The following is a 23,592-nucleotide window of genomic DNA, read 5'->3' as shown; positions in this document are numbered from 1 at the left end:
AAAGTTTCAGTGTAGAAAATTTGGAAAACACAACATAAAGGAAGAATTCATAATCCTATATCATGAAGATACATATTGTTAACATCTTGCCTCTTTCCATTTTTCCCCCCTCTCTGTATAGGTGTGTGCGTGTATAATTGAGACAATAATAAACATACGGTTTTCCACCTTGACTCCCTCACTACAGAGCATCAAGACTACAAAGATACCTTCAGAAATATCGCTTGTATTATATGCTGGATTATATTTAAGAGGACACCGCAGTTTATCCTCTGTTATTGGGCATTTGAATTGTTCCCAACTTTTTGTAATAAAAAAACTGTGGTGACCATCTGTGTACAGGGTGCTCAAAACACTTCCTGAATGAGCGTTGTACACAAATCTTTGATTGGAGCTCTGATTATTTCTTTAGAATAAAGGCTTATAAGTGAAAATACTGAGTCAAATGTATGAAAAATTTTAAATTCTTAATATACGTTGCCAAGTAGCTTTCCAGAAAGCTTACAGCAATGTACACTCCCTCCAGCAGAATACGAGGCTGGTCATCTTATTGCACATTAGAAAGAAAAATGATCACAAACTTGGAAATAAAGCAAGACGAAGAATTTATGTATACATTCTTTGTATACGTATATCTTTCTACAATATACCAGGGTACTGACAAGCACACTCGAGGATTATCCATCTAGTGAATGTATCACTGTTTGACTTTGCTATTTAATAAAACACCCTAAACATGACAGCTTTATTGCCCTGTATGACATTAGCCTGTTTTGTATCTATTAGCAGATTCATCTCAACATTCATTTGACTGATGGATACACTCACATCTGTTCCTCAAGTTATCTTTTGAACCAGCTTTACCATCTTGCTGGTTCCTGAGTTAATTAATGAGTTAAATAAGAGCTTTGACACATGTCCATTCTTCTGTATGTGTAAGAGTCATGTTTCTAACTTTCTGAAAATTATACTTGGACACATGTTTTGCCTTATTAAAAACACAACTTTGAAAGCACAGAATGGTTTCCTATGGACATTAACAGTTATGGATACATATTAGATTAATATTCAAATTAAATTGTGTTTCCTGAATATACATCTGCCCAGAATGAGGACTCAGACTTGAGCCGGGACAGAACTTTGGGTCTGATGTGATTACTCATCCATTCTAGGAAGGAATTTGCATTCCTGATAAAGGGCTTGAGCAATTTTCTGACAGACCAGTGAGCTCAAGAACTCCTGGGGAATTCCGGGTGCCAACCCAGCGGACCACCCAGCCTAATATCTTTAAGCGCAACTCCTTTTCTTCCCTGTAAATGAAAGAACTCAAGCGAGAACTCATTTAATTGGCCTGCAGGAACCTCTGCCCTTATAGCAAGTTTGATATATTGACACATGCATGGCATCAACCTGTGTTAGAGGTTACTTTAACACATATAACCACGTAGGGGAGCCGAGATGTCTGTAAGCCCTAAAAAATGACTGGATCAGCAGCTTTGTACCTGCTCCTGGACCACAAACAGAGAAGGAATGATGCCTGCTGGCAGCATGGGTTCAAGAAAAACATATGTTTCATTTGGGGGCAGGTGATTAAAATGCAGGGGAAAACTGCAGTCACAGTCTCTGGGTTTCAGTACGGCATCTGCCACGTGTCTTAGCGTGGTCTTGTGGACAGGATGGAGAAGAAGGGGGTGACATTTCAGCTGCCTGCAAGCCAACACCTCCGTGCAGAGAACGGGCCTGTGTCAGGAGGAGGCCTGCCGGCACGGGCTGGGATGTTTTTACACCGGCTTCGGTGCAGACACAAATGAGGTATGTCCCAGAAGTGTGAATGACGTGAAGGTAACTGATATGCAGGATGTCTGTCAGTGAAGATCCCCAAATAGCCCACCAGGATGAAATTTAATGGCACAAATGTGAGGCTTTGCTCTCGGGTTAAATAAATTAACCTTACAAGTACAGGACAGCCATGGCAGCGTGCGTGTCTGTGTGAAAAGGGCTCAGGGGCTTTGGCTGACAGCAAGCGCCTGATGAACCCACAGCAAGGTGTGGCTGCCAAAAGCTTTCCTTCTGGGGACAACATGTAGAATGAGAACGGTGGCAGGTTTCCTCCGCCCTGCCCTCGACAAAACCGCGTGCAGCTCAGGGCACAGACGTAACCCGGAAAGTCTTGGGGGACAGGGCTGGAACCGCAACCCTCGGGCAACTGTGGATAGGACTGGAGAGACACAGCCTGGGAGAGATGCTGGGGCCGTCCTCAGATCTGGGAAAGATGGCGTGTGTGGGATGGGATTCAGTCTGTTCTGTTTGGCTAGGAGGACAGGACGATGGGTGGCAGTTACAGGGAGGCTGATTGTTGTTCATGGAAAGGAAGCCCTTTCCAGAAGTTCCCACTGTCCTCAAGTGGACAGTGAGTCCTGGGCCACTGGAGGCGTCCAGGGGAAGCTGGACGTCGGGCTGGGAAAAAAAGAGCAGTGTTACCCATCAGAACAGCTGGACCGGGCCTTTAAGTGCCCTTCCAACATTTGTGTGTTACATATATAGGTACTACAGGCTACATTTTAAAAGGTAGCGACGGCCAGTGGTTGTCCAGGCAGTGCTGACCACCCTGAACAGAGACAGGGGCTGTTTGGGCAGGACCTGCAGGCACCACAGGTCTGCCCGCTTAACTCACAGACACGGCCGTTCTGCTCGCAGGGAGCCCGCCTGCTGCCCGGGCAGGGCGGAGCGGGGCTTCCTCAAGCCGCGGGGCAGGCCCCCCCCACCCCTGCCGGGGCTCAAGGCCAGACTGCCCTCCCAGCAGGCCATTTTCCTACAGAGACTTCTGGCTCCCACACCTCCCCGTCTGCCCCACCCTTCCCGGCAGGAGCGGAAAAGGGGCCGCGCAGGAAGCCTTCACAAAGGCGGCACCGGCGTCCTTTGTCCGCTGGGCTGGGTTCTGTCTGGACTGAGCTCTCAGGCTTCGGGGTCTGGCGCGGGGACCAGAAAGGAGCCCCACGTCATCGGGAGGCAGCAAACACAGCTCTGGGGCCGCTTACTACTTTAGTTATCCTTGAAAGCCTCCGAGAGCATGAGAGGCCGTCGTGCCTGCTGGCTTTCAGATGTTTCTGCACATCTGAATCCACCGGGGAACCTCAAAAAATCCCAGTGCCCCGAGGTGCTCCCCAGCTGACTCTGCAGGCGTGGGAGCCGGGCACACACATTTGTTTACAAGCACCCGAGCGATTCTTCTGGCACTGCCACGTGCCTAGCCCTGGGCTTCCCAGGCTGGAGGGGAAACATCACCTGGGGAATCTTGCTAAATGTACCTTCTGACTCAGCAAGTCTAGGGCAGGCCCCAAATTCTGCACTCCTCCCAGCCCTGGAGGGTCTGCTGATGCAGACCACCCTCTCAGTAGCAGGACTCCAGCCAACGGACCCATTCAGCTCATCTTTACTGGCCGGGCTGATTTCCCAGAGGGAAACGCAACACCAAGGGCTAATCTGCCCTGCTCTGCAAACAAGCTGACCCGGGAGCGCTTCTTGCCTTTTGGGCTGCGATCGTCACTTGCTGTTCATAGATGTCGAGGTTCTGGTTCATGAGCTCCAAGGCCTGCTTGCGGCTGGTGAGGGCCAGCGGGTTCGGGCTCAGGATGGACCGGTGCTCGTACACGGCAGCCACGTACTGGGCAGCCTGGTGACGCTCAGCCGGGCAGCGCTCCTCGGCCTGGGCCCCCAGGGCAGCCACGCAGCAGCCGCAGAGGAGAAGAGCGAGCTGACGGCCGGCTCCAGACATAATGCAGACCATCAATCTAGAACGCAATGGGGCAAGGAGAAAACAGCTGAATCCAGAATCCCACCAAGATTGGGGCTTGCGCAGCTGTGATTGATTAATCCCGGCAATCAGACTCACCGGCTGTGATGCTGCAGCTCAGAGAGTTTCAGGTTCCTAATACGAGGGTATGTGTTTCTCTCCAAACACGTAGTGAGTTATGTTTAAAATGGCTCACTGTGTTAACAGTCTGGTTTTAGAACATTTCCACAACAGACCCAATGTTTGCCACGATTTGCTTCCCCAGCAGGACTCTTCTAGTTGCACACTTCAGATTTAGGCAATAATAACTATGCTAATTATTTTAGATAACTCTGTGACATACTCCACACCCCACCGCCTGCCCTCAATACACACAAACACACTACAGGTCAGCCATCTATACCAGCTGGGACTGTCGTGGTCCTAATAATACAGCTCGGCTATCTTAGCCATAGAAACCTGATGGATCACAATTCTCCCTGCCTTTCTTTGGTTAGTGATGAATATGAAGCGCAAGCCTCCCTTTACCCAGCCCCACATTCTTTAACTTGGTGCAGAGAAACTGCTGACTTCTACTTAAATGCCAGTTTATGGACAGTCAAAAAGAAGTCTCCCCATCAAAGCATGACTTTTTCCCCCTCCTTGAACTTGAGAATTGCCATTGCACACCATCACCTTCTCAACCTCTGTCTCTGGGACTCCAAAACTCCTGCTCAAAAAAAGCATACTCACTGGAAATAAAATCCCTTTGCAGTAATAAAATGGAACTTTCTAGAAAATAAACTAGAATTTTCTAGAAAGTAAACTCAGCTTTGTAGCTCCTACTGTAAGAGATTAGAAGTAAACTTTCAATGACACTTCTGTGTGCCGTTTTTTCCCAAGAATAGGCATTTTAATTTCTAAAAGTTATGTGTCACTGGGTGTTTTTACACACAGTTCTGCCTTGAAAATCGGCTTGGCCTCCCAGCCACAGTCCCTCCCCAAGCACACAGACCTGCCAGGCAGTGCCAAGGCCAGGCCCCGTGCTCCGTGGAGATGTGCCCGGGCCAACCAATTGCCCAGGAATCCAACTAAATGTCAAGACAGCAGAGACAAATCGAGGAACCACATTGCTGCTCTTTAAAGACAAAATGCCACCCTGCCCAAGTCTGACTCAGAACCCCCGTGTTTGCATTTCAAAACCAGACCCCCCCAGGCCGCCACAAATTTCTTTTTCTCTCAAAGTTCCAGAAACAAAAGCAACCATAAGTATTTTCAGCAGCAGACCACGGACTCGGGGTGCTCAGTCAGAATCCCCGCAAACTCAGGTGTTTCTCAGGGTGAGCAGCGCTCTCCATCCCAACCCCGCCCTGTCTCAAACTGTCACTTCTCTCCTCAGGGAAGAAATGTTCCATCCAAATGCCAGGCGTGCTGCCGTCAGTCTGGGGCACTGTAAGCGGTGTTGGAAGATCAGATCAAGAGGCCTTTGAGTGAGCGGCCATGAGCTTTTGAGTAGAAACGGAAGTATAACTGATAAGCTCTCTTATCTGAATTTTGCCTCTGAAGACCAGCAATGAATAATTTTTTTTTAATTTAATTTTATTTTTTTTATACAGCAGGTTCTTATTAGGTATCTATTTTATACCTATTAATGTATATATGTCAATCCCAATCTCCCAATTCATCCCCCCAGCCCCACTTTCCCCCCTTGGTGTCCATACGTTTGTTCTCTACATCTGTGTCTCTATTTCTGCCCTGCAAACCGGTTCATCTGTACCATTTTTCTAGGTTCCACATATATGCGTTAATATACGGTATTTGTTTCTCTCTTTCTGACTTCCTTCACTCTGTATGACAGTCTCTACGTCCCAGCAGGGAATAATTTTTAAAGTCTCAAAATCGGTTTCCCATTCCAGCTCTGGTTTCAGAATGATGATAATGGGGAGTGGTTTGAGGGGAAAACTTTCATCTTCAAAGTCAAATTCGCAATATTTCTAAAGTATAAGGCCATGGCCTCACTAAGAGGGGGGGAAACAAGGCCGGGTGGTGGGGGGAGCACATGAACCAGGACCCGGTGGGGGCAGGTCAGGAGGTCCTGGAGCTGAGAGCGGCGTTTGCGGGGTCCTCCTTCCTCAGCTAAGAGCTGCATGCCGCCGATGTGGGGACAAAGAACATTCGTTTAAATCTCAGGGACTGGGCTTCCCTGGCGGTGCAGTGGTTGAGAGTCCGCCTGCCAATGCAGGGGACACGAGTTCGATCCCACATGCTGTGGAAAAACTAAGCCCGTGCGCCACAGCTACTGAGCCCGCGTGCCACAACTACTGAAGCCCACGCACAGCAATGAAGACCCAAGGCAGCCATAAATAAATAAATAAATAAAATCTCAGGGCCTTGCAGTCCAGCAAAACAAGGAAATTGCGGAACCAGCAAGATATCCCCTTTCTATTTTGAGAAAATAAATTTAAATTATTTACAAAAAGAGCCTGGTAGGAGAGCCGTGAGTGGCAATCATTTTTGCGTGAACAGAGGTAGGTCAATAATAAGGGGTTATGCAGATTCAGCCAGGTATTCCCCCTTGAAAGAAGCAAGCCTAATGAGGTAGGAGAGAATGAGTCATTAAAATAAAAATAGGCACCACTGTGCACCCTTGCTGAAGAGTGGTGTTCTGGTTTTCCCTCTCTTCGTGGCAGGGGCTTTGAAAGGCCTGGATGGCAGCAGGGGGTGCTGGCAGGCGACAGGATGCAAGGGTACAGGTGGCCCGGTGATGGCTCAGGACGGCGTGCTCACCGAGTGGCTGAGGGGCCGGGGTCTCCCTGGGAGTCACGAGGTTCTTGGCGATCCAGCAACAGATCCACCTGCAGAGCAGGGCAGGGCCTGGACCATAAACAGAATGGTGGCTGGAGATGTGTGCGCAGTCTGAAAAGCTAGCTACGAACCTCCTTCCATCGTAGGCATGTGACGGGAGTCTAAACTCCAGGAAGGGCCCAGCGTGAAGGCACCACTGAGGTGACAGTGTGCTCCCACATCCTGCTTCCTGAGCTCCACTGAGGCGGGGGCGGGAGACGGCAGGGCCGGGAGCGCGCTCACTTCAACATCCACGTGATACCTACGGAGGTGCAGGCATCGGGGACCCAGCAGTGAAGGCGCCTAGCCCTTCCGAGTGGACCCTCCCCATGTATGCGGAAACTGCCACAATCAACACAGATCGTCCCCCTACTCATGATGGTTCGACTTTACGCAGCATATGGTGCGAAAGCCATATGCGTTCAGTGGAAACCGTGCTCAGAATTCAGAATGTGGACCATTCCCTGGGGGACCGGCATGCAGTACGACCCTCTCTCTGATCCTGGGCAGGGCAGCTGCAGCCCCCAGTCACGGGGGTGAACAACTGATACACTGACAGCCATCCCGACCCGCACTCCATTCTGTTCTTCCCTTTCAGTGCAGTATTCCATAAACTCCGTGAAATAGTCAACACTTTATTATAAACTACGCCTTGCGTTAGAGGGTTCTGCCCACGTGCAGGCTAATGTGAGTGTTCTGAGCACGTGTGAGGTAGGCGGGGCTGAGCTGGGATGTCCGGGAGGCTGCGTGTATCAAATGAATTTTTGACCCATGATATTTTCAACTTACGATCGGTTTATTGGGACGTTAACCCCATTGTCATTGCCAACTGACTGCACCTAACGTGTCATTTGGCAATAAGTACGAAGGAGCCATAAAGACGGGGAGGGGTCGGGGAGAGCCTGGCGTGGGTGGGGGTAGGTTTTAGACCAGGACGGGCTCCAGGAAAAGCCGGCGTCCGAAGAAGGTGCGAGAGGAGGCCCGTGGGTGCCGGAGGAAGAGGGTTCCAGGCAGCAGGCTGCTCGCTCTAAAGGCCCGAGTGGGAGCTTTCGGGTGGTTCAAGAAACAGCAAGGAGAGCGGTGGGCTGGGACCAGGGACCAGGGACCAGGGACCACGGAAGGCGGCAGAAAATGAAGTCAGAGGGAGATAACCGGCAGCTCCCACAGTGCCCCACTCTCTCCTAGCCTCATCTCCGTGGAGATCCAGTTAAACCTTGGGTCAATCAAGACGCTCCTCTGCTCAGAATTCCCCGCTGCCTGCAGAGTGAGAGCTGAGCCAGGAAATGATTGCTGGGGTGGGGACAGCACTGCTGAAGTGACATCTTCATGCAAAAGCATCCTGGTCTTCTCACCGCCCTACAGAAGCCTCTGCTTCTCAGTTCGTAAAGAAACATGTTCCCCTGACACTAATCCTGGTCAGGAGGGTTCTTATGATCCATGAGGGAAAAAAATCAAAGTCTTAAATTACATGGAAATCTATTTTGTGGAAATTTGGTAACATGTCAATCACTAGATATTTTTACACACAAGGAACTTTTGTTTTCCATCTTGCTAAATGAGTCACCTTGAAAATAAGCTGTGTTTCCTTCCTAGCCATGCTATTACAATAGTGTCTTTTGCAATAAAATGAAAGGATTATTATGAAGGTATTCTTAATAAGATAATTTCAGAGGCAGGTATATATACTTAAAATTTTATATATAGACATACTGATCGTTTTAATAAAAGATCTTGTCACTCTTGTGAAGGAGAATGACAGCCCCATGATTGGGAAGTTGGCAGAGGAAATGTCATATCCTGTGGAACAAAGCTGAGGGACCAGCTAAGTCGTTAGGAGCGAGCACAGTATACGCTTCTATGTGTATCTGACAGGATGCCGTGAAAAATACTGTTAAGTTCCAAATAGTTCTAAACCCATTCTCATGAGTTTTGTGATTTCCTTGTTTAAATCCTTTTACATAAGCAGGAGAAATGCCCATCTCCATCTAACTTACATAATCTGAATTTAAAGAAACCCCAAAGAGACCTTTATTTCCCAGAAAGCCTCTTGTTCTCTGCCTCTGTGCCTAGTGACCTGGTCCATGACCGGCCCTGGAACAATGTAAAGCCCCACAGTGTTGTAGCTTGAACAGCTTCGTGCAAACCATCCACCACCAAGACTCTGATGCCTCAGGGGTGTGTGTCAGGTGGCAACTGAGTGAGGGTGATGCTGAGGTTCAAGGCTGAACGTACAGGGAACAGTGAGTAAATTACCAGAAACTCCTGGCTGAACTGGTAAATTGTCATTTTTCTTTTACAAACATTCCAGGGGCTTCCCTGGTGGCCCAGTGGTTGAGAGTCTGCCTGCCAATGCAGGGGACACGGGTTCGAGCCCTGGTCTGGGAAGATTCCACATGCCATGGAGGAACTGGGCCCGTGAGCCACAATTACTGAGCCTGCGCATTTGGAGCCTGTGCTCCGAAACAAGAGAGGCCGCGATAGTGCTAGGCCCGCGCACCGCGATGAAGAGCGGCCCCCGCTCGCCACAACTAGAGAAAGCCCTCGCACAAAAACGAAGACCCAACACAGCCATAAATAAATAAATAAAGCAAACTGTCAACAAGTAAAAATAAACACTATTATAAAACATTCCAGCTGTTACCTCCAAAAAGCGAGTGACATACAAAAGTGTAACCGTGGACCAGGCCTTGGACTGGGGCCCCTTTCTGGTGACGGGAGTAATTTCTCTTAGAACACCGAATGAGCAGTCGTGGCACTTGAACCTAAATATGTCACCTTTCTTTTCCTCAAATGGGAAATTACCTTCATTATTTAAGACAAAACTTCCCCCTGAAATGCACAGGTGTTTAATGGAAGAAGTCTCTTTTCTTCACTTTGTTGTGCAGACAGAAAAAAGCGCCCACGAGACTCTGCTCCAAAGAAGAGACCCCTCCAGGTCTGCTACTGCCACCCTGTGGGCCAACGGAGTACCACTTACCCACGTGGGGATGTGCGCTGAAGTGCCGCAAGAGTGGGTCATTCTTAAGAAGTAAATGGATGTTTTTTCCTCCTTTCCATTCCTAACACTTCATCTATCTCTTTTTTCCCCACCTAACTCTTTTACAGTGAAAAAACTAGACAACATTTGATTTTCCAAGATTTGGGTCTCATGAAAGCTATTTTTTTATTTGCCATGTTCCTAGGACCTATTTCATCTTCTATATTCACAGGTTCTAAATTTGCTGTGATTTCTTACAGCAGTACACCCCGTAGATGTGAGTGGGTGTGCAAAGCAATGCAACCCATCCGTAGAAGCACAGCACTCTTCACAGGGAAATCTAGTTGAGGTAAAGGATCCAAAGGGACAAAGTGTTACATGGCTGCCACGTTGCATTTTATGTTACATGTTAATGTTTTCAAACCACTTTAACATCCACTGCTTGATTTTATCTTCCTGTCACATAAAGCAATGAAAGCAGATGGTAAAATTCCATCTTCATGAAGAGGGAATCCTCCAGGACTAGTTAGTGGTGAGAACAGAATGGAAAGCAACTCTCCTGTCTCCTGGTCCAACCCTCCCAGTACATGTTCAAGACGGGGGTAATTTATCAGTCAGACCTTCAAAGACCACTGTGGTGTCTTCATTGCAGCTGCAGCAGAATTCAACAGAAATTCAAAGTACCCTCACAAGGGAGAGACTGGTTGGTCAGACCAGAGCAGTGGTTCTCAAATGGGGACACTGACGCTGAGGCACCTGAAGGGCTTGAACATGCAGTTCCCTGGACCCCTTGCCCAGAGGTTTTCACTCAGCAGACCTGGGGTAGGGCCCTAGAATATGCATTTTCTAATGAGTTCCCAGGTGATGGTGGTGCTGATACTCCTGGCCTGGGGTCACCTGCAGAGCCACTGGGCTGGAGGGTAAAGGCAGGTACATTCTGACACTATCTTCCCCTCGTGTCAAAGAAAGACATGAGTCAGAACCATCACCTTTATTTCCCAGGTGATTCTCCAACAAAAGGGCTGAGAGAATGTGGGCAGATTTCAAAGTGCTCCCACCACATTAGTGGAAATGACCAGCAAAGTATTTAAATACTCAAACTGGGAGGAAAAAAGTCCCCAAAACAATCTGGTCCAGGTCGGTTAAAGGATTCAGTGCTTGTCTTTGCCTTGACAGGAACATCACTGTAGAACCAGGTTGTTACTGGTTTTCATTTGTTTAAATAAGGTTCCTGATTTTAAAAGACTAGAACAGGGGTAAGAGATAGATATTCCATTAGGTAATTACATAAGATGAATAAAGAAATATGTAGGAATTAAATGAATAAGTAAATAATGTATAATATATTTATAAATTTAAATAAATTTTAATTTAAAAATTTTAACATAATTATTTATAAATATAATTATACATTTATAGGTAATCTGAAAAATCTTCCAATTATATTCTGCGAAAGTGTATCAGATTTCTTCTCAAAAGTTTATCTGGGGCTTCCCTGGCGCAGTGGTTGGGAGTCTGCCTGCCGATGCAGGGGACGTGGGTTCATGCCCCAGTCGGGGAGGATCCCGCGTGCCGCGGAGTGGCTGGGCCCGTGAGCCATGGCCGCTGAGCCTGTGCTCCGCAATGGGAGAGGCCACAACAGTGAGAGTCCGGCGTACCGAAAAAAAAAAAAAAAAAAAGCTTATCTGAAATCTTTGGGAGCCAAAAATGAATTGCTGAGGAAGTAAGTCTTAAACTGTGGTTCGTAGACCTTGGCCAAGGGAGCAAGGAAAGCACTCAGAGAAGGCTTCCTCGCTGTCCATCAGTCTTGGGAGAGAAGAACGGTGGGAGCATTTGTAGCTACCCTGCTCTTCTCAGTCCTCTAGAACTATCATCAGGGTCTCTGAAATAAGACTCCATGGGTGTCAGCAAAGAATTGTCTTTCAAAGCCCTTGGGAAGGGCTTCCCTGGTGGCGCAGTGGTTGAGAGTCCGCCTGCCGATGCAGGGGACACGGGTTCGTGCCCTGGTCCGGGAAGATCCCACGTGCCACGGAGCGGCTGGGCCCGTGAGCCATGGCCGCTGAGCCTGAGCGTCTGGAGCCGGTGCTCCGCAACGGGAGAGGCCACAACAGTGAGAGGCCCGTGTAGCACAAAAAAAAAAAAAAAAAAAAAAGCCCTTGGGAAATTTCACCCCCATTTCTTTGTTGGACTACCTTCAATTAGAGTCATCAGAAGAAGCACCTTCTAGGGAATGAGGACCTGAAGACTGGACATGGAGAAACACAATCAGCACATGGAAAATATGATGCCCTAGAACCACAGGTCAAATTTTTCAGGGAAGATGTGCTCAGAAGTGAGGGCAATGCAAAGGTTCTTTGTGAATTAAATGTATGGTGGATACAACATCTCTAAGGGCGTGGTGGGCCAAACATCGTGACACCACGTCCCATCACCTCTGTGCTCTTGTCTGCCAGTGCTCGGGACTAAAACACCCAGATCACAGGACCAGCAAGATGGTGAGGATGCCCTGCATGCAGAGCGTGGAGGACAATGGAATGGGTATTAGAGCCAGGAAACCGTGGTCCCCAAGTCAAAAGAACAATCCCTAACAGGATAGTCTGGAAACACTGAGAATGAATGATAGTAGGAAGAGTGAAAGAAACAACAAAAAAATCTAAGGTCAAACACAGCACTAGAGAAAACATGCCAAAGGCCACCTTCTCCTATGGAGGGTCCAAGAAGTATCTGCTGGGGAGAGGCACAGTCAAGCTCACCAAGAGAGAAACAGCAAAAGGCAGGCAAATGGGTCCAGATGCTGTCCCTCTGAGTACCTGTGGAGGATGCTCTCGACACAAGCATGGTGGCAAGCTGTAGGTGACCCACAGTGCAGTTAGAGGGCAGCACATGATCAAAAATGAGAGTGACCTTAGCCCTACTCACAAACGTGGCCGACTCCATGCAGGGCATGGTAAATGGCAGAGAAATGGTCAGTATCTCTGCTTTCGCCTCTCTTCCTAGAGGCACTGAGCATTTTTGTTTTCTTCTGCTTTGGACAGACTGGTAATTATTTGTGTGCCTTACTGGTAGTTCTCTGTATGCCACCACACTCATAACAACAAGAGGAAAAGTTTGATTGAATAAGTGATTTTGGGATGACTGAACAACAATTTGGAAATAAGATTAAACACCTTACACCATATACAAAAACAAACTCAAAATCAGGAGTTACATGTTGAATGTTAGGAAAACTAGAATAAATTATAATTGGCTATCAAGGGTTTGATGAAACAACTTTCTAAAATTTGAAGCAGTTAAAATAATAGAAGAAACAGATTGATAAATTAAAATTTACATGCAAAATATAAACATCAAGACAACACTTATAAATAGGCAATAAACAAGAACAGACTTAAAGAAGAAAACAAATCATAAACAAACACTTTGAAAAACTTTGAACTTATATACAAAATAAACATTAACTTGCACTATTTTAAAATATTAAATTTGGAAAAAATATAAACTAGTAAAGTGATTATAATAGTACTTTCTTATTGGGAAACAAGTTTAATAATTCATATTATAAATCACAAACAGTATTCTTCTGGGACTTTATCTTAGGAAGTCATTTAAATAAGAAAAAAGTCAGTTGAAATGACAGCATACTATGGAAGTAAAGAATACGGGCTTTTGAGTTTTAAAATGTCTGATTTGAAATCCTGGATCTGGGAATTCCCTGGTGGTCCAGTGGTTAGGACTCCATACTTCCACTGCAGGGGGTACAGGTTTGATCCCTGGTTGGGGAAGTGAGATACCTCATGCTGCGTGGCACAGCCAAAAAAAAAAAAAGAGTAAATCCTGCCTCTGATACTTACTCATTATATAAGCTTGGATAAGTTATTTAACACAACGAAGCTTCAACTTCTTCATCTACAAGCTGGAAGTGAAAATACCTGATGTAAAGCACTTAATGTTTAACAAGTGGATGCTAGCTAAAATTGAAGAATAAGACCCAGTAGATGAAAGATGGAAACAAACAATATCTAACATCCAATATGAAGAAAGCTATGAAAATATATACAAACCAGGTGGAATATTAAGCAAAAATTTTAAAGATAGCTATGCTCAACAAACATAGTGAAAACTTTTCTCTGTTTACAGTGGTAATAGCGAAGTAAAACATGCATGCATGTGAACAAAGACTGGAAAAGAATGCGGATAACTGAAAACACGACAGGTCATCTTATGGAGATTTAAAATGTTTTCTTAATGTCACACTGTTTTTCTACTAAATGAAAAACATAAGGAAAAAAATAAACAGTTGAGACTTCTGGTTTCCAGTCTGGCATATAAGGAGCTTGGAAGCAGCCATTCTATGTTAACAAGTAAAAATGTGAACAAACTGAAAACCAACAGCTCTTCTTAGATACATCTGAGAACTGAGACCACAGGGCAAACTGCTGCCTCCAAAATTTAGAGAGACAGACAGGTGAATACAAAATATCACAAACTAACTGAGTAGAAACCTGTGAGCAGAAACCTCAGTGGAGCCAGTACCGGTACAGGAAAAGCTAAACTGTAACTGACCAGTTGCTGGAGGCTCAGGGTGGACAGGTCCAAGAGTGAAGAACTTCAGGGGAGCCCGGTTTTGGCAGGGTGTGCCCACAGTTCTGAGTTCTTCCTCTAGGAGCTGTACCCGGTCCTCGCAGTATGGCTGGAGAAAATCTCTGTGGCTAGAGAGAGCGGAAAAGCAGCCAGAGTGCACTGTTCCTCAGGAGGCCTGCCCTCAAAAGAAACTGTTTTAGCACAGCGAACCTATTGGGGTTTTATAGAACCTAAACGACCTAGGGAGAGGGAGACACCCAACTCCAGCCCCCTCTAGCCATCCTGTCCCACCAGAGAGGTGGGCTAGACTGGGCAGTGTGAACTTGTCAAGTTAACTAAAAGATAGACCACAGGACAAAAGAGCACTTCTCACTTTCCACACCTGGCCAGCACTACTAAATGCCTATTTACTACAGCTCCTCTACCCAGTACCTCATGTCTCATATCCAGCTTTCAAAAAAGAATTACTAGGCATACTAGAAGGAAAAAAAAAAAAATTTGAAGAGACACATCAAGCAACAGAACCAGAGTCAGATGTGGCAGACATGCTGGAATGATCAGACCAGCAATTAAAAATAACTATGATTTGGACTCCCCTGGTGGCACAGTGGTTAAGAGTTCATCTGCCAATGGAGGGGACATGGGTTTGAGCCCTGGCCTGGGAAGATCCCACATGCCACAGAGCAACTAAGCCCGTGCGCCACAACTATTGAGCCTGCACTCTACAGCCCATGAGCCGTAACTACTGACCCCGTGTGCCACAACGACAGAAGCCCATGCACCTAGAGCCTGTGATCCACAACAAGAGAAGCCACCGCTATCAGAAGCCCACACACCGCAATGAAGAGCAGCCCTCGCTTGCTGCAACTAGAGGAAGCCTGCACGCAGCAATGAAGACCCAATGCAGCCAAAAATAAATAATATAATTAAGAATATATATATATATATATTATAAAGTTACCATTTAAAAAAAATAGTGAAGATTGGTTCAAGATGGCGGAGTAGAAGGATGTGTGCTCACTCCCTCTTGCGAGAGCACCGGAATCACAACTAACTGCTGAACAATCATTGACAGGAAAACACTGGAACTCACCAAAAAAGATACCCCACAACCAAAGACAAAGGAGAAGCCATAGTGAGACGGTAGGAGGGGCACAATCACAATGAAATCAAGCCCCATAACCGCAGGGTGGTTGACTCACAAACTGGAGAACACTTATACCACAGAAGTGCACCCGCTGGAGTGAAGGTTCTGAGCCCCACGTCAGGCTTCCCAACCTGGGGGTCTGGCAACAGGAGGAGGAATTCCTAGAGAATCAAACTTTGAAGGCTAGTGGGATTTGATTGCAGGACTTCGACAGGACTGGGGGAACCAGAGACTCCACCCTTACAGGGCACACACAAAGTAGTGTGCACACTGGGACCCAGGAGGAGGAGCAGTGACCCCACAGGAGACTGAATCAGACCTACCTGCTAGTGTTGGATGGTCTCCTGCAGAGGTGGGGGGTGGCTGTGTCTCAACGTGGGGAGAAGGACACTGGCAGCAGAAGTTCTGGGAAGTACTCCTTGGTGTGAGCCCTCCCGGAGTCCACCATTAGCCCCACCAAAGAGCCAGGTAGGCTCCAGTGTTGGGTCGCCTCAGGCCAAACAACCAACAGGGAGGGAACCCAGCCCCACCCATCAGCAGATAAGCAGATTAAAGTTTTACTGAGCTCTGCCCACCAGAGCAACAGCCAGCTCTACCCACCACCGGTCCCTCCCATCAGGAAACTTGCACAAGCCTCTTAGATAGCCTCATCCACCAAAGGGCAGAGAGCAGAAGCAAGAAGAACTATAATCCTGGAGCCTGTGGAACAAAAACTACATTCACAGAAAGATAGACAAGATGAAAAGGCAGAGGGCTAAGTACCAGATGAAGGAAAAAGATAAAACCCCAGAAAAACAACTAAATGAAATGGAGATAGGAAACCTTCCAGAAAAAGAATTCAGAATAATGATAGTGAGGATGATCCAGGATCTCGGAAAAAGAATGGAGGCAAAGATCGAGAAGATGCAAGAAATGTTTAACAAAGACCTAGAAAAATTAAAGAAAAAACACCTAGAAGAATTAAAGAACAAACAAACAGAGATGAACAATACAATAACTGAAATGAAAAATACACTAGAAGGAATCAATAGCAGAATAACTGAGGCAGAAGAACGGATAAGTGACCTGGAAGACACAATGGTGGAATTCACTGCCATGGAACAGAATAAAGAAAAAAGAATGAAAAGAAATGAAGACAGCCTAACAGACCTCTGGGACAACATTAAATGCAACAACATTCGCATTACAGGGGTCCTAGAAGGAGAAGAGAGAGAGAAAAGACCCAAAAATATTTGAAGAGATTATAGTCAAAAACTTCCATAACATGGAAAAGGAAATAGCCACCCAAGTCCAGGAAGCACAGAGAGTCCTAGGCAGGATAAACTCAAGGAGAAACATGCCGAGACACACAGTAATCAAACTGACAAAAATTAAAGACAAAGAAAAATTTTTGAAAGCAACAAGGGAAAAAACGACAAATAACATAAAAGGCAACTCCCATAAGGTTAACAGCTGATTTCTCAGCAGAAACTCTGTAAGCCAGAAGGGAGTGGCATGATATGTTTAAAGTGATGAAAGGGAGGAACCTACAACCAAGATTACTCTACCCAGCAAGGATCTCATTCAGATTCAATGGAGAAATCAAAAGCTTTACAGACAAGCAAAAGTTAAGAGAATTCAGCACCCCAAAACCAGCTCTACAACAAATGCTAAAGGAACTTCTCTAAGTGGGAAACACAAGACAAGAAAAGGACCTACAAAAACAAACCCATAACAATTAAGAAAATGGTAATAGGAACATACATATCGATAATTACATTAAAAGTGAATGGATTAAATGTGCCAACCAAAAGACACAGGCTCGCTGAATGGATACAAAAACAAGACCCATATATATGCTGTCTACAAGAGACCCACTTCAGACCTAGGGACACATACAGACTGAAAGTGAGGGGGTGCAAAAAGATATTCCATGCAAATGGAAATCAAAAGAAAGCTGGAGTAGCAATACTCATATCAGATAAAACAGACTTTAAAATAAAGAATGTTAAATAAAGAGACAAGGAAGGACACTACATAATGATCAAGGGATCAATCCAAGAAGAAGATATAACAATTATAAATATATATGCATCCAACATAGGAGCACCTCAATATCTAAGGCAACTGCTAACAGCTATAAAAGAGGAAATCAACAGTAACACAATAATAGTGGGGGACTTTAACACTTCACTTACACCAGTGGACAGATTATCCAAACAGAAAATTAATAAGGAAACACAAGCTTTAAATGACACAATAGACCAGAAAGATTTAATTGGTATTTATAGGACACTCCATCCAAAAACAGATTACACTTTCTTCTCAAGTGTGCAAGGAACATTCTCCAGGATAGATCACATCTTGGGTCACAAATTAAGCCTCAGTAAATTTAAGAAAATTGAAATCATATCAAGCATCTTTTCTGACCACAATGCTATGAGATTAGAAATCAATTATAGGGAAAAAAACCTAAAAAACACAGACACATGGAGGTCAAACAATACGTTACTAAATAACCAAGAGATCACTGAAGAAATCAAAGAGGAAATAAAAAAATACCTAGAGACAAATGACAACGAAAACACGATGATCCAAAACCTATGGGATGCAGCAAAAGCATTTCTAAGAGGGAAGTTTATAGCAATACAAGCCTACCTCAAGAAACAAGAAAAATGTCAAATAAACAATCTAACCTTACACCTAAAGGAACTAGAGAAAGAAGAACAAACAAAACCCAAAGTTAGTAGAAGAAGAGAAATCATAAAGATCAGAGCAGAAATAAATGAAATAGAAACAAAGAAAACAATAGTAAAGAGATCAGTAAAACTAAAAGCTGGTTCTTTGAGAAGATAAACAACAAAATTGATAAACCATTAGCCAGACTCATCAAGAAAAAGAGGGAGAGGACTCAAATCAATAAAATTAGAAATGAAAAAGGAGAAGTTACAACAGACGCCACAGAAATACAAAGCATCCTAAGAGACTACTACAAGCAACTGTATGCCAATAAAATGGACAACCTGGAAGAAATGGACAAAGTCTTAGAAAGGTATAAGCTTCCAAGACTGAACCAGAAAGAAACAGAAAATATGAACAGACAAATCACAAGTGATGAAATTGAAACCGTGATTAAAAATCTTCCAACAAACAAAAGTCCAGGACCAGATGGCTTCACAGGTGAATTCTACCAAACATTTAGAGAAGAGCTAACACCCATCCTTCTCAACCTCTTCCAAAAAATTGCAGAGGAAGGAACACTCCCAAACTCATTCTATGAGGCCACCATCACCCTGATACCAAAACCAGACAAAGATACTACAAAAAAAGAAAATTACAGACCGATATCACTGATGAATATAGATGCAAAATTCCTCAACAAAATACTAGCAAACAGAATCCAACAACACATTAAAAGGATCATACACCATAATCAAGTGGGATTTATCCCAGAGATGCAAAATATTTATATTGCGTATCAATATACACAAATCAATCAGTGTGATACACCATATTAACAAATTGGGAGCAGGGAGAAGTTCACTCGCATCAGCTGATCCTAACTGACAACAGGAGAGGAGGAACCCCAGGAGGCAGTGACGGAGGAGGGGGATGGAAATGGAGATGAGGATGGATCCACTGGTGCCCTGAGGAACAGCCCACACCTCCACCGGGGCCCCGGGATCCCCTGACACTTCCTCGCCACAGCAGAGCTGCTTCTTGGTAGGGTTCCCAGGACACTGCGGTCGGGGAGGGAAGGGCATGACCCTGCACCGGACGAGTGATAGCCCTGGAGCTCCCTCTGCCCCCGGAAGGAAGGGGGGGGCGGTGGGGGTGGTATAAACAATGGATGCGGCTCTGGCCTCTGCCAGCGTTGGGGGGATTTGGGGTGCCCTTCTTTGTTCTTAGACCTTGCTGCTGCCCCTCGGGTTGTGGTGGTGTTGTCCGGAAAGAAGGAAGGGTGAGGAATCCCCGGCTGGAGAGAGGCGTCGAGGTATCCTCTGAAATACTGACTTAAGCTGGATAATATTGAAAAGTTCCTGACCACTCTCTTTCATTACCAAAACCTTGTGTCTGAGGCCCCATGCATGTGCCCACCTCAGTGAACCCATCAGATCTCTTTCAGATAGCCATAACAGACCCTCTCAAGTTAATTTTAACCATATACTTGCCTGCACTTTATGGAGGATGAAACTATCAAGCCAAGTCAACATTGCTGCTGATCCAGGAGGCTTGGCAGCAGAAAATTAAACATCCGAACGTTTGTAAATGTGTGAAGAATTCTGATAGGACATCGAATGTTTTTTTAAAAACATTTTTTTAAGGGTGTTCAGAACCCTGTGGAGGCTGTGCTCAGTCTTCAGACTCAACGCCTTTGTCTTCACTTCTGGGGAAAGCCCAGGTACTGTTATATTGTAGATGCTTTCCTTCCCAGTCTGAATATTGAGTGCACAGACTTCCCCAGCAGAGAAGGGCCTGAACCCTGGGCTGTTGTGCCAGGAGAGTTACACCTGCAGCAGGACTGATGAAGCCGTCTCCGAGTGTGATGAGTGCTGCAGCCTGCAGTGTCTCCGCTGCTAGGAGAAGCTCCAGCGGCAGGAGCGCCTGAGAAACCATGAGCGGATCAGACTCAAAGCTGGCCACGTCCCTTACTGTGACCCCTGCAAGGACCCCAGTGGGCGTTCTCCAGGTATGAAGCAGACGGCAGACGTGAGGTGCCAGACCTGTAAAATCAACTTGTGCCTGGAGTGCCAGAGAGGACTCATTCTGGGGGTAACAAAAGGAGGCACCCTGTTACTGTGTACCATGTGGCTAAGGTCCAGGCATTGCTGGAGGAAGAAGGGATGGATGAGGACACCAAGACAAAGAAGATGACTGAGAAGGTTGTGAGTTTCCTCCTAGTAGATGAGAATGAAGAAATTCAGGTAACGAATGAAGAGGACTTTATTAGGAAATTGGATGCAAATCCTATCAGCATCTGAAAGTGGTTTCCATTTTTGGAAATACTGGGGATGAGAAGGCTCATACCCTCAACCACACTTTCTTTTGTGGCCGGGAAGTCTTCAAAACCTCCCCTGCCCAGGAGTCCTGCACTGTTGGAGTGTGGGCGGCATATGATCCAGTCCACAAAGTAGCAGTGATAGACACAGAAGGGCTCTTGTGGGCTACAGAGAATCTAAGCCAGAGAACACGGCTGCTGCTTAAGGTCCTGGCCATTTCAGACCTCGTCATCTATCGAACTCATGCAGACTGGCTGCACAATGACCTCTTCAAGTTCCTTGGGGACGCCTCAGAAGCTTATCTGAAGCACTTCACCAAGGAGCTCAAGGCTACCACTGCCCGCTGTGGCCTGGATGTCCCCCTGTCCACCCTGGGCCCTGCTGTTATCGTTTTCCACGAGACTGTGCACACTCAGCTGCTAGACTCTAATCACCCCTCCGAGGTGCCCGAGAAGCTCATCCAGGACCGGTTCCAGAAGCTGGGCCGCTTCCCTGAAGCCTTCAGTTCTATTCGTCACAAGGGAACGAGGACATACAATCCTCTCACGGACTTTTCTGGTCTTCGGCGTGCTTTGGAGCAACAACTAGAGAATAACAACACCCGTTCTCCCCGGCACCCGGGGATCATCTTCAAAGCTCTGAAGGCCCTCAGCGACCGCTTCAGCGGTGAGATCCCCGATGACGAGATGGCACACAGCTCCCTTTTTCCAGATGAGTACTTCACCTGCTCCGTCCTGTGCCTCAGCTGTGGGGCTGGATGTAAGAACAGCATGAATCACGGGAAAGAAGGAGTACCTCGTGAAGCCAAAAGCCGCTGCAGATACTCTCACCAGTATGACAACCGGGTTTTTTACCTGCAAGGCCTGCTACGAGAGAGGCAATGAAGTCAGCGTGGTGCCCAAGACGGCTGCTTCAACCGACTCCCCCTGGATGGATCTCACAAAATATGCCTGGTCTGGGTACGTAATCGAATGTCCCAACTGCGGCGTGGTCTATCGTAGCCGGCAGTACTGGTTTGGGAACCAATATCCTGTGGACACAGTGGTGCAGACAGAGATTGTCCATGTGTGGCCTGGAACTGATGGATTTCTGAAGGACAACAACAATGCTGCCCAGCGCCTCTTGGATGGGATGAACTTCATGGCTCAGTCGGTGTCTGAGCTTAGCCTTGGGCCCACCAAGGTTGCGACGTCCTGGCTGACAGACCAGAACGCCCCTGCCTACTGGAGGCCCAACTCCCAGATCCTGAGCTGCAACAAGTGTGCTACATCCTTTAAAGATAATGACACCAAGCATCACTGCCGGGCCTGGGGGGAGGGCTTCTGTGACAGCTGTTCACCCACGACCCGGCCAGTGCTGGAGCGGGGCTGGGGCCCTGTGCCCGTGTGGGTGTGTGACAACTGCTATGAAGCCAGGAATTCTCAGTTAGAAGTTACTGAGGCACAGGTGGATGATGAGGGCGGGACGCTGATTGTTCGGAAGGTGGGCAAGTCCGTGCAGAACACTTTGGGAGCTGTGGTGACGGCCAATGACATACCACTAGGTTTGGTGAAGGATGCGGCCAGGCCGGTGTACTGGGTACCAGACCATGAGATCCTGCACTACCACAACTGCCAGAAGGGATTCAGCGTCAAGCTTTCCAAGTACCACTGCTGGGCCTGCAGACAGGGCTTCTGTGATGAGTGTTCCCATGACCACTGGGCTGTCCCCTCTTGAGGCTGGGACCATCCTGTCCGAGTCTGCTTTAACTGCAATAAAAAGCCTGGTGACCTTTAATGCCCCCCGCAAAAGTGAAGAATAAAACCCATATGATCGTCTCAATAGATGCAGAAAAAGCTTCTGACAAAATTCAACACCCATTTATGATAAAAAAAAACTCTCCAGAATGTGGGCATAGAGGGAACCTACCTTAACATAATAAAGGCCATATACAACAAACCCACAGCAAATATCATTCTCAGTGGTGAAAAACTGAAAGCATTTCCTCTAAGATCAGGAACAAGACAAGGATGTCCACTCTCACCACTATTATTCAACATAGTTTTGGAAGTCCTAGCCATGGCAATCAGAGAAGAAAAAGAAATAAAAGGAATACAAATTGGAAAAGAAGTAAAACTGTCACTGTTTGCAGATGACATGATACTATACATAGAGAATCCTAAAGATGCCACCAGAAAACTACTAGAGCTAATCAATGAATTTGGTAAAGTTGCAGGATACAAAATTAATCCAAGAAAGCTCTTGCATTCCTACACACTAACAACAAAAGATCAGAAAGAGAAATTAAGGAAACAATTCCATTCATCATCGCAACAAAAAGAACAAAATACCTAGGAATAAATCTACCTAAGAAGGTAAGAGACCCGCACTCAGAAAATTATAAGACACTGATGAAAGAAATCAAAGATGACACAAACAGATGGAGAGATATACCATGTTCTTGGATTGGAAGAATCAATATTGTGAAAATGACTCTACTACCCAAAGCAATCTACAGAGTCAACGCAATCCCTATCAAATTACCAATGGCATTTTTTACAGAACTGGAACAAAAATCTTAAAATTTGTATGGAGACACAAAAGACCCCGAATAGCCAATGCAATCTTGAGGGGAAAAAAATGGAGCTGGAGGAATCAGACTACCTGACTTCAGACTATACTACAAAGCTACAGTAATCAAGACAATATGGTACTGGCACAAAAACAGAAATACAGATCAATGGAACAGGATAGAAAGCCCAGAGACAAACCCACGCACATGTAGTCAACTAATCTATGACAAAAAAGGCAAGGATATACAATGGAGAAAAGACAGTCTCTTCAATAAGTGGTGCTGGGAAAACTGGACAGCTACATGTAAAAGAATGAGATTAGAACACTCCCTAACACCATACAGAAAAATAAACTCAAAATGGATTAGAGACCTAAATGTAAGACCAGACACTATAAAACTCTTAGAGGAAAACATAGGCAGAACACTCTATGACATAAATCACAGCAAGATCTTTTTTGATCCACCTCCTAGAGTAATGGAAATAAAAACAAAATTAAATGGGACCTTATGAAACTTAAAAGCTTTTGCAAAGCAAAGGAAACTAAAAACAAGACAAAAAGACAACCCTCAGAGTGGGAGAAAGGATATGCAAATGAATCAGCGGACAAAGGATTAATCTCCAAAATATATAAACAGCTCGTGCAGCTCAATTTTTTATAAAAACAAACAACCCAATCCAAAAATGGGCAGAAGACCTAAATAGACATTTCTCCAAAGAGGACATACAGATGACCAAGA

The 23,592-nt window shown here is 45.9% G+C and overlaps 2 protein-coding genes across 6 annotated transcripts in view; one reads left to right on the top strand and one right to left on the bottom strand.

Annotated features, from left to right (window-relative positions):
• BTD (biotinidase) overlaps positions 1-23,592 on the bottom strand; it is a 56,397-nt gene that overhangs the window by 10,911 nt on the left and 21,894 nt on the right. For 3 of the 5 annotated variants that reach the window (XM_082840097.1, XM_082840096.1, XM_082840093.1), the window contains exon 2: positions 3,527-3,791. In XM_082840097.1, the coding sequence (XP_082696223.1) occupies positions 3,527-3,787 (261 nt within the window). In that variant the 5' untranslated portion in view covers positions 3,788-3,791. Of the gene's footprint in view, positions 1-3,526; positions 3,792-15,135; positions 15,396-15,644; positions 15,845-23,592 lie in introns of those variants that run through there. The other 2 variants (XM_082840094.1, XM_082840095.1) reach the window with 2 other exon arrangements.
• LOC309962541 (zinc finger FYVE domain-containing protein 1-like) lies at positions 6,537-22,170 on the top strand (the record flags this gene model as incomplete). The annotated part of the gene is given in 7 exon segments (XM_082840404.1): positions 6,537-6,639; positions 19,769-19,878; positions 19,882-20,053; positions 20,056-20,268; positions 20,271-21,148; positions 21,150-21,851; positions 21,853-22,170. Coding segments are annotated over 7 exon segments (2,427 nt in total). The 3' UTR covers positions 22,102-22,170.

Source organism: Leucopleurus acutus (assembly GCF_964270905.1).
Source record: "Leucopleurus acutus genome assembly, chromosome: 5".
Taxonomy (NCBI): domain Eukaryota; kingdom Metazoa; phylum Chordata; class Mammalia; order Artiodactyla; family Delphinidae; genus Leucopleurus; species Leucopleurus acutus.
Note: the sequence above shows the minus strand (reverse complement) of the source record. Positions and strands in the feature narration are given on the sequence as shown.